This window comes from Leptosomus discolor, chromosome Z (genome assembly GCF_034619465.1).
Source record: "Leptosomus discolor isolate bLepDis1 chromosome Z, bLepDis1.hap2, whole genome shotgun sequence".
NCBI classification, from domain to species: Eukaryota; Metazoa; Chordata; class Aves; order Leptosomiformes; family Leptosomidae; genus Leptosomus; species Leptosomus discolor.
In genome coordinates, this window is record NC_141419.1 from 82,029,929 (window position 1) to 82,040,385 (window position 10,457).

At 45.3% G+C, this 10,457-nt stretch overlaps 2 protein-coding genes across 2 annotated transcripts in view; both read left to right on the top strand.

The window, feature by feature from the left end:
• The window catches only part of CCBE1 (collagen and calcium binding EGF domains 1), a 97,982-nt gene extending 94,009 nt beyond the window's left edge, over positions 1 to 3,973 (top strand). The window contains exons 8-11 of the mRNA XM_086479991.1: positions 1,778 to 1,917; positions 2,010 to 2,045; positions 2,606 to 2,641; positions 3,740 to 3,973. Of these exons, the coding sequence (XP_086336117.1) occupies positions 1,778 to 1,917; positions 2,010 to 2,045; positions 2,606 to 2,641; positions 3,740 to 3,973 (446 nt within the window). The remainder of the gene's footprint in view (positions 1 to 1,777; positions 1,918 to 2,009; positions 2,046 to 2,605; positions 2,642 to 3,739) is intronic.
• A 4,875-nt stretch (positions 3,974 to 8,848) lies between these two features.
• Positions 8,849 to 9,837, top strand: MRPL17 (mitochondrial ribosomal protein L17). The gene is made up of 3 exons (XM_086479843.1): positions 8,849 to 9,022; positions 9,114 to 9,182; positions 9,275 to 9,837. The coding sequence occupies exons 1-3, from the start codon at positions 8,849 to 8,851 to the stop codon at positions 9,545 to 9,547; spliced, it is 516 nt and encodes a 171-aa protein (XP_086335969.1). The 3' UTR covers positions 9,548 to 9,837.
• Positions 9,838 to 10,457: the final 620 nt, after the last annotated feature.

Sequence of the window (10,457 nt, forward strand, 5' to 3'; positions counted from 1 at the left end):
AAACTTTCTGGTCATTATGGTCAGCCTCTGGCAACTGTAACATCATCCATTGTGTCTTAGTCTCCATGTGTTTCTTGGCGTGCAAGCTGCATTTGTCCTGTATGTGTTAAATTTCTCCCTCTCCCTGGGATATCTCACCTGCTTCAGTTGTTATTTCCTGTACTTTAACTCTGTCTTAAAACACTCTCCGTTTCATTTCAGGAATACCTGTTGCTTTAGCTCACTGTCATTAGTAGAGCAGAAAATGTGCTTTCAGTTTGTGGGGGTTTGTGCCAACTGTTTTATTTTTCCTCGTCTGGTTTTGCAAGGATTCGTTTGTTGGTTTCATGTTGTGTTCCAGATTCAAAGGAATCTGAAAAGTAAAACTCCACTCACACCTTCTTTGCTAAGGTATAGCTTGAAACAATGAGAAAAACAGAGAGTTCCTAAAGTTCTAACTTAAGCCAGACACCTTGCAACCAGCAGCCAGTGATGCTAAAAACTATGCAAACTCTGTTGAATGCAGACCTAATTCTGGGTTAGCGATATATCCAAGGAAATTTAGCATGGTGCTGGGTTTCAGGAATATTCTTACAGAGGACTAGCAGATACTCCTTAAGAGGTTTGATTTACTCCCTACTGAACTGCCCCCACATTTATCCCCACTTTTGCAGTCTTGCTTTGCTTTTTGAGTCTTTACCTCATTTTCTTGGAGGACGAGTATGTTCAGTCTTCAGTATATCATAAGTGCAAGGACAATATGGTCAGAGATTCTGAACTGTACAGTGCGTCACCTTGCAATCTTTCTAACGTAGGCCTGACCCTGCAGGTCTTCCACCCGGTTTCCCCATGACTGAGCTGTCCAAGGTACTGTAGAATTATGTGTTCAACTTGAAAACCACCCCAGCTCACCTCCTCCTCTGCCCTGTCAGCAACAGTGCAGATGGGTCTTCAGGAGGATTCCAAGAGGTTCATCACTGAACTTGATTTTACTCCTTTCGAAAACCCTAACTGCACGTGTTCTGTCCTGCTGAACCCTTTTTACTCTCTGCCTTTCATTTTCTATGTCTTTCACAGGCCTTCAGTATGAAGAAAAGTGCTTTACCCTCCAAGTATAAAGCAATTCAGCTAGTGAGACTTTAATGGTCTTTATTTTGTGCAAATGTTGTTTCAGGTGCCTGATTTTGTTTTGCTTTTTATAGTGTTCTCCACCTAAATGTATGCTTTGTTGCCTGTGTGCTTCCTAAGAAATAACATTCTCTGCTGAACCAGCAGAAGCTGAAAAGGATATAAAGCAAAATGGAGTAACAGAGCCTTTTTTGCCCCTAAGACATTGGCTACCATATTAGGCAAAAGAGAGGTGCAACCCACCACTGAAAAGGGCTTGCTTTTGTGCCAGTCATGTAGATGCCTTCAACCCAACATTCCCATGAGTTTTCCAAGTCTTTCTTTTTATGATATGTTCCTCAAATGTGACCTGTTCTTTTCTTCTTTGTGTGAAAATGAGGCATTTCTGCTTTTCTTTTCATTCCCAGTCTGTGTCCCTAACCACCTGGCAGTGGCAGTCTTGGCTTCTTTGCACACACAAGGTTTAATTGTTTTGTGAACCTCTCTTGTAGCTACTGTGACAAGGAGCAATGTCATCTCAGAGGACCACTGTGTTGGTTGTGTTGTTGTGGATTTGGGTGTGTTAAACCGGCCCATTGGGTGGTTCAAAAACTGGCCAGTCCCCACTGCTTGCACTGATGAAGTGTCCTGAAGGCTTTCCCTGGCATTTAACCTTTGCTGTCGATTGCAGGGGCTCCAGGACCAAAAGGGAGTCAAGGAGTTCCTGGGTCACCTGGACCTCCCGGACAACCAGGCCCTCGTGGATCAATGGGACCTATGGGCCCATCTCCAGACATATCACATATTAAGCAGGGCAGACGGGGCCCTGTGGTCAGTATTCTCATCTCCCATCACGCATTGCACAATTGGCCTTAGCTCCACAACTTCTCACATCCTTGTGAACATTTTCTTTTCTCTTGCAGGGCCCACCAGGAGCCCCAGGGAGAGATGGTAGCAAGGTGAGGAGAGGTACTGTTTTGCATAACGTGGGCATATGCACGTGTGTAATGCAGGCTTGCAAAAGAGACCCTCTACATACTTGTAGTCACACCCTTTTACCATCTCTTTTTCTTTGCTAAGCTGAAAATGCCCTGTTGTCCCATCCTTCATGTCTTCCTTCTGCTATTTTGTGCTTGCCATTCCTTAAGTCTTGCAAATAGCCCTGCCAGGCTATCTGTCAAGCAGCCTCCCTTCTCTGCACCTCTTTTGGTTTTTGCATGAAGAAACATTGATGCTTTAGCCCACTTCTTTAGATTGCTCTTTTGTGAATTTCTCCTGTTAATTGGTTTGCTTGTTACTGTCTAGGAGAAATATCAGAAGTGCCCAGTCTGCTCCCACTGGAATCAGTAGCATTTTCCTTGCGTTCCTCCTTCACTTTCTTTTCTTTTTCTGAGCAAGCGTAAGATGATGATTCTTGATCTCTGGACAGTAAGCAAGGCAGTTTGCAGAGGCAAACTGTGATTTTTTTTTTTCATTTCCTTTAGTCACAGCAAGCTAACTGAAGTGGTATTAATTACAGGGGGAGCGAGGTGCACCAGGACCAAAGGGGATACCTGTAAGTATTGCTCACAGGTGGAATTTCCACAACAGTGATGCTGACTACTAACAACAGGTCAGCCAAAAGAAAAAAAAAAAAAAAAGAAAAATCTCTCCTGTGTCAAGAACACAGTGAAAGATACTTACATGCACAGAAAATATAATTGGAAAGAAAATAATTACCTGTTTACATCCAAGTGGTTTTGCCTACACACCTCTTCCCTTGTTGGGTGTGACACTGAAGGCAGTAAGTGCACCTCTGCCCTACAACAGCAGGAGAACATCCTCACAAAGCAGTAGCATGAGATCCCATGCAAGTGCTAGTTAGTACAGTTCAGCCACTGCTCCTAAAGGGAGTTTGACCCACGGAACCTTTTAAAATCCTGCCCCTCGTCTCTCTCTGGGATTTGGGAAGTTACAGGCTTTGAGCTAGTCATCAGGAGAAGGATGAGTACTTACAATTGCTTTCAGGTGAAATTCTTTAAAAAATTATTTCTTACAGTGTTTTCTCCTTGGTGGAATGGATTTTTAAAAGTGTGTCCAGCAGGGTGTGCTCAGTATTAAACAGTGTACTTTACTGTATGAAGTCAGCTAAAAAGAAATTACGATTTTCTAAAGTCAGGTAAAACCAGATAGACAATCTCTACATTGTAATTACCAATATATTAAGTGACGGACAGCAGTGAGGTTACTATACTGAAAAGATACCTTCTCAATACCAGCATTCTTGAGAATTTTTTAAAAATAAATAACAATTATTAGTCATTCTAAGAATGTAATTTCCATCAGTTTAATAAGAAGGAACACAGGGAACCAAGATTTATCTCTTCTATTCCCATGAGGTGTCAAGATACTCTTAGGAGGCAGATATAGCAAAGGAATTGTTAACTAACAAAGGGACTAAGCATCTTGTAAATGTAGGCTCTGTCTGCAAAACCATTTGCCTTCTTTTGAAAATTGTTTCCTGAGCAGGTTGATTCAAAACCAGACCATTAACTTTTGGCAATTGATATGAAGCAGTATTTTACTGAGTTACCCTTGCAAGAGGAATTATGTCAACCTGTTTGAAAACCGTAAGAGCAAAGTGATTATTAATGACTGTGCCTTGTGACTGCAGGGCCCACCGGGTTCATTTGATTTCCTGTTGCTGATGATGGCAGACATCAGAAACGACATCGCTGAGCTGCAAGAGAGAGTGTTTGGACACAGGACTCATTCATCAACAGAGGAGTTTCCATTACCTCAGGAATTTACAAACTATCATGACACAGTAGATTTTGGATCTGGAGAAGACTACAAACCACGAGCAGCACCCAGAGATTCCAGGATACAGAAGGCAGCCCATCCTTAGCTGTGCCTACTGAAAAACAGAGCCCTTTAGAGTTCTTCAATATAAAAATGCACTGACAATGTGAAAAAAAAAAAAAAAAATTATTTCCCAGTTTTCTCTCTGCTTTTCCCCAACCATGCTGCCTGTACTGTAGCTTTCCTGGTTCATGGTAGCCTCCTTGCAGTAATTCCATACCATCAAGCCTGCACTATGCATTGTACCTAGACTATCAAGAAAACGTTCTTAGTATGTAATACGTTTAAGGCACACTCTAGCTAATGGTGCAGACCACAGCATTTCATCTGCCTACCTTGCATTCTGTGTCCAAATGACTCAATACCGAAATTTTGCCAGGGGTAGAGGGGCAGCTGAACATCATCCCTGAACGACACCAATAATGAAAACCTTGTTCCACAGTTACTCTATATATGTTAATATATTATACCACTGAACTCAAGTCTGCATCTACTGTCCCCAGGCTTAGGAGAGTGTGAAAAGTGCATCCCTGCATCACAGCAGACATCAGCTGTAAGTGAAGTGTCTTCTTCTATTATGCCCCACCACGGCAGAAAAAGGCAAAAAGAATATGGTGAAGCAGTGATACAAGGGCACTGCTTCTTGATCTGGAAATTACTGGGCTTTTTGTTGCTAGAGTATTGTTCAAAGACAGTCAAAAAGATGTGTTTGTCCTAAACTAACACTACTTTTCTCTTACTGTTCTCTCACTGCTCAGTGTGAAAGCCAGTTCCTTTCCTCAATAGATTCATCCTGGATAATATTACAAAGATGAACAAGAGAAAAGGGGATGTATAAAGCAGGAAAACCAACATAAGTGAATCAAGTAGGCTTACTGGCAAGCACAAAATCAATCCCAGCCTTGCAGAAAGAGTCAGATTCTGACCTCCTGTATGTGCATGTCTTCCTTGGTGAAATGCTGAAGTCCAAGTGAAATTGAGACCAGAGAGAGGCCTCATGTTTGCAAAGAGCTTCCACCTGTTTTGTTCCTCTGCTGCATGAAAGCGACCTAAATGGCATTCACGGAACTGGAACAGAGAGTTGCAGTGTATTTGACTGGCTGGGTATATGAGGAATATGAGTAGGTGCAGGAGTGCAGATGACAAAACATTTCAACTGGTATGAGGATGGCTAAGGTGAGGTACTGCACATGGGATCCTATATTTGTGAGGAGGGATGAAAGGGAGTGCCCTTTTTTTACACTGGAAAATTGGATGCACAAGTTAGACCATACCTCATGGATGATATACGTGATCGTTTCTTTTGGATTACCACAGCTGCTGAGGACTTTGCCATGCTTAGAAGGATACGATAAAGGAGTATATTAAGCACAAAACTTCAATGTTTTATCTGTGTAGCTGCTACTTCTACAGTATGTTTAGTGCTGGGTCATGTCCATGTTGCAAATGCGAAGAAAAACTTCTGGTTTTGCCATGTTTTTCAGGGCTTGCATGTTCTAATAGAATAAATACAGGTGAAAATATAAGCAGACCCTTTTCAGATAACCCATAAAGGTTTGGATTCCCTTCCATATTCTCTGGGCCAAAAGATAGCTGTTGTAATCCACAGCACCGGTACAGGTCATGTCTAGCTGGCTGTCTAGACCTTTTGTATCTTTTGTATATTATCTTAAAGGATGTGTTCATTCCTCTGACTGTTTCCCAACTCTTCACTATCACTATGCGACAAGGAAGGGCATTAGCTTTAAGAACATTAAAGTTCTGTATTCCTCTTCACATGATATGTATATCAATATTGACAAAACAATCACTAAGTCACTGGGATAGCTTAGAAAAAATTACAGTCCTCTCACCCTATGGTCTTTGGGCTTCTCCTCCGGGAGGAGCTCTGCCAGCAGCTGCAGATCCAGGTAGTCTTGTCAATCACATAATAAGGAAATCAGTGAGACTTGCAGAAGGAACTTGTGGCCAAAACAGGGATGGTCTTAGATGCAGCAGGCTAAAAGTAACCTCGTAAGACATCATGAACTGATGTATTTATGTCTTATTTTCTTAATTTCAAGCAGGCAACCAGGTCTAAATAACATTGCTCATGAATATGCAATCTAAGTAAATTTGTTAAATGTCAAATGTTATATTTGTAACTCTTGCAAATTATGTAACTCTTGCATATGTTTACCACCACACCCCATCACCTGCTGGATCAGGTTGATTCCCACTACAGAATTAGTAGCTGCAGGTTTTTTGACCATCAGATACTGAACAATGAGTTAGATGAGACACTTCCTACATAACAACTAAATTCTATTGCCCCCTGCCCACAAGAAGATGTGTTTTGAAAAACACACAAAAAGCTCTACTTTCCCAAATATAGACAAATACCAAATGAGGAGTTCCTACAGTTTGACCATCAAATTCAGGTGTAGGTGACAATTGCCCTACTGTGCGTAAATATCCAGGGAAGGGAATTTCTGAGACTGGACCAGAAAAGTCAATAAAATACATACTTCACTGTAAGTACAGAAAGCTGTCCTACAGGGTCATGAACATATGATATGGCACCTGTTTACATGCGTTTCTGAATGGAGACCTCAATAACTTCCCTTTCTGGAGTCTGCATCGTTGGTTTTCACAGCCTAGAGCTGGGTTTCCAACAGACGTGCTTATTCCATAACAAAGGTGAAGGAAAGTGTTCCTTGGGTTTGTCTGTGTGCTTCACCCTTCTCTTTCCAGACTCCCTACCCCAAAGCTGTTGGCTGAGTCCCAGCAGCAAGGAGGGGACACTGTGGTAGAGATAAGTCCACCTGACATGACACGGGAATTCCTCCCGCAGGGACAGCATCTCTGAGCACAGCTGGCTGCAAGGTTCAGCCTTCTGCCTGCGTCCAGCTAAGATCTTTGTATAGACCTTTCTCATATTATTTCTGAATAATTGTATGATACCTTTCATAATACATTGTATCAGAAACATTTCATTAAGATTTCTGGTTAAACACATAAAGAGACTCAGATAGAAAAGTGACATTTTCTTCTGCATACCCAAAGTTTTATAAAGCCAGGGCAGAAGAGTCATTTCCAATCTTGAGTTTCAGTACCAGGTAGCCAGCGAAGTCATCACCTTGTAAATTAACTATTACTCTGTGGCTCCAAAAATAACAAACTCCCCCAGGAATCCAAAATAAGAATGTAGAAACATCTACACTTACGCCTAGTTTCATTACTAGGCTCATGCACATGATAACTTTGTTTCATACAAATACTATGTATAATTTTATTAGAAAGAAATATTATTTTGATGTTAAGACATCAAGTTATAAGCAGAAAGTTAATAAAGAGTTTGTTATTTTATTAATATTAGAAATATATTTAATGGAAACATTTGCAAGAGTGTGTAGTGATGGGAAAATGCTGATTGTTAATGGGTTTGACAAAATCATAAAGCTTGGAAAATGTTTTCTTTCAACACTGTGCCAAGTACATAGGGGATCAGTCTTTCTTGCAAAGCTGGAGTACTTACACAGAAGAATTCCTATATAGTCAGCCTAAATCAAGAAAAGGGGAGGAAAAGTGATTGTAAATGGAATTAAGGTAAAGCCTGGAGTTATTGTGGCATCACAGCTTGAGTAACCTTCTCCCTAGAAGTGAATAAGCTAAGACCCAGAGAAGCAACAAAAGATGGGGGTGGGGTCCAATAATTTGTTAATTTCACAATAAAATCCATATGTTTGTTCATATTACACATTCCAATAACTATACTGTTCACTTTATTTATATAAGTATATGAAATACTAAAATGTAAAATGATTGTGATTTTATGCTGTATTCATAATAACAAAGATATTTTTTCGTACGCTGCTGGTAGCTGCTTTTGTTATGCATCCTTTCTCTGAACTACAGAAACGTTGGCTAGAAGAAACAAGTAGCAGGCAACCTCCTTACGCTGCCTTTTAGTATTTTTCTTGGGGCTGAACCATACGCGCTGCCAGGAGGACTATGGGGGCAAGATCTCTTGCAGAATAAGGTGGGTTTCTGTCTTTGTGGAAATTAGGCACGCACCCACCTCCACTATTAGGATGGTGGCTCCTGCGCCACATGAGGGCATGAGTCTGACTCCAGCAGCCTTACCCGATGCTGCCAGCGTACACAGCCTCTGCACAGTCTGGGGATGCAATACGGGGGTCCGAAGCTCCTCTGGCATCCTACCACTGGTACGGGGAAAAAAAGAGGAATAAGACGAAGGCTCTGGCAAGCCTCGCCTGCCCTTCGCGCCTGGCTGAGCCCCTCCCCGCAACTCCAGGAGCATCCTGTGAGGGCGGTGACCCACACTTCAACCCCAGATGCGGTGAGGGGCAGCAGGGAGGCCGGCTGCTCTCCTTCCTCCGCTTAGAATCCACCCTTCCTTCCCGTCGGCACAGCCACGGCCTCGCTCCGAAGCGGCAGAGCCAGCAACAGGGCTGTTACACCGTCGAGCTGACTGTGGCGGGATACGGCCCCACGGTGCGGGGAGATGGCGGCGGAAGATGGCGGGCAGCCCTGCGGGAACGGAACTACAGCTCCCGGCATGCCGCGCGGCGCCGCCTCGCCCAGAATGCCCCGCAGAGGCGAGCCGATTCCTTTGCGCCTGCGCGCTGTGGCATCACTGGCGTGCGGCGAACAGCCTCAACGCGGGGGCTCGCTGGGCCCTTTCTGCCGACCCGACCGGGGCCGGACCTCTCGATCGGCGGCTCCGGGCTCCGCTTCCCGTCCAGCCCGGAGGCAGCCCTCTGCCCCGCTCCATGCAGCAGCTGTTAGTCTCGCCCACGGGTAGGAGCGAACTACGACTCCCGGCGTGCTGCGCGGCGCGCGGGGGCTGCCGGGATGCTCCTCCCACGGTGCCCCGCGGCGGTGGCCGTGGCGTCGGCTGGGCCGGGAGGGCGGCGGGATGCGGCTGTCGGTGGCGGCCGCTATCTCGCACGGGCGCGTGCACCGGCGGTTGGGGCTGGGCCCGCGCTCGCGCCTCGACCTGCTGCGCAACTTGGTGACGGCGCTGGTGCGGCATGAGCGCATCGAGGCGCCCTGGGCGCGGGCCGACGAGATGCGGGGTTACGCCGAGCGGGTGAGCGGCCGGGCCTGACCGGGCAGGGGGGGGCTGGTTGGCGGCGGGCGGTCGAAGGGCCCTAACGGCTCTGCCTTCTTCCTCCCCTCAGCTTATCGAGTACGCCAAGCTGGGGGACACCAATGAGCGTGCCATGCGCATGGCGAATTTCTGGCTGACGGTAAGTACACCACCCCACCCCACTCCCCCCCCCAAATCCCTCATTTCCCCACCCCCAGCCGCGGTGCTGGAGCTGATTGTGCCGCCCTACAGGAGAAGGACCTCATCCATAAGCTGTTCAAGGTGCTGGCGCCCCGCTTCCAGCCGCACCCTGGCAGCTACACCCGCCTGCTGCAGATTCCCAACCGGGATGACCTTGACCGTGCCAAGATGGCAGTCATTGAGCTCAAGGGGAACCCCTTCCCACCGCTCATCCGCCCGCGCCGTGACACTGAGAAGACGCTGCTCAACCAGCTCCTGAAGGGCTACCGGGAGGACATGCAGCGGGCGGCAGCCCCACAGGCCCCCGAGGGCACCCCTGTCTAGGCATCCCCCTCTGCCCTGAGGGAAGCCCAATGCCTGCACAGGGACAGGGCTGAGCGTGAGCTGCCCGTGCACCAGTCAGCTTGTTGCTGTCCTGGAACAGAGGAATGGAAGGTGTCCCAGGAGGTCTGAAGGTTGATTACTAACTTTGAGATGCCATGATGTGGGCACAAGCTTAAGGTTTACTTGTTTTTTCCTGTGGTTTGAATAGAGACACATCAAGAAAAGGAAATCAAGCTGGGTGCCCTAATAGTTGAGATACTCTGTGTAAATAAACTCTGTTCAGAAATTGAGTTTGCTTCTATTTGAATTATATTTCTGTGCACAAGACTTAGTAACTTATTTTAGCAAAGACTGGGCTTGTTACAGCTTCAGGTCCAACAGCCCTGCTCTCTGGGGCATAGTATCCACTGTCACAGAGCTACAGTGTTTTCTAGAAGCCAGTGCACAGCCTTTCAGGGCAGGAAATAAGGTGAAAAATCAAGTTAGTGTTGCTGTTTCAGAAGTACTGAATGCAAATGGGATGGTAGCATGAAATAGGTGTTGAAAGAGGGAGTATCGAAGGGACTTGTCTTATAAGAAAGAGGCAACGTGTGCAGGAATAACAGTCATCTCTACCAAGAGTTTGGTAGACAACTCGGCCTCAGGTGTGTGGTTGAAGAAATCTCTGTATTACCCTATCAGAACAGAAAGGGATGGTAGCAGAACTTTTTCAGAGAGTGATAGAACTACTGGGAGATCAGAAACTTAAGTGGCTAGTTTTGTCCTTGATTTCAGGTACAGCTAGTATTTGAAGGTCTTAGCTGTAGCTTCTGTGTGGAGGAAAAAAAAAAACCAACACCAAAAAAATCAAACCCTTCATCCCAAGTTTCAGAATGTAAGACAAATGAGTGATCATCTATAGTGAGTTAGC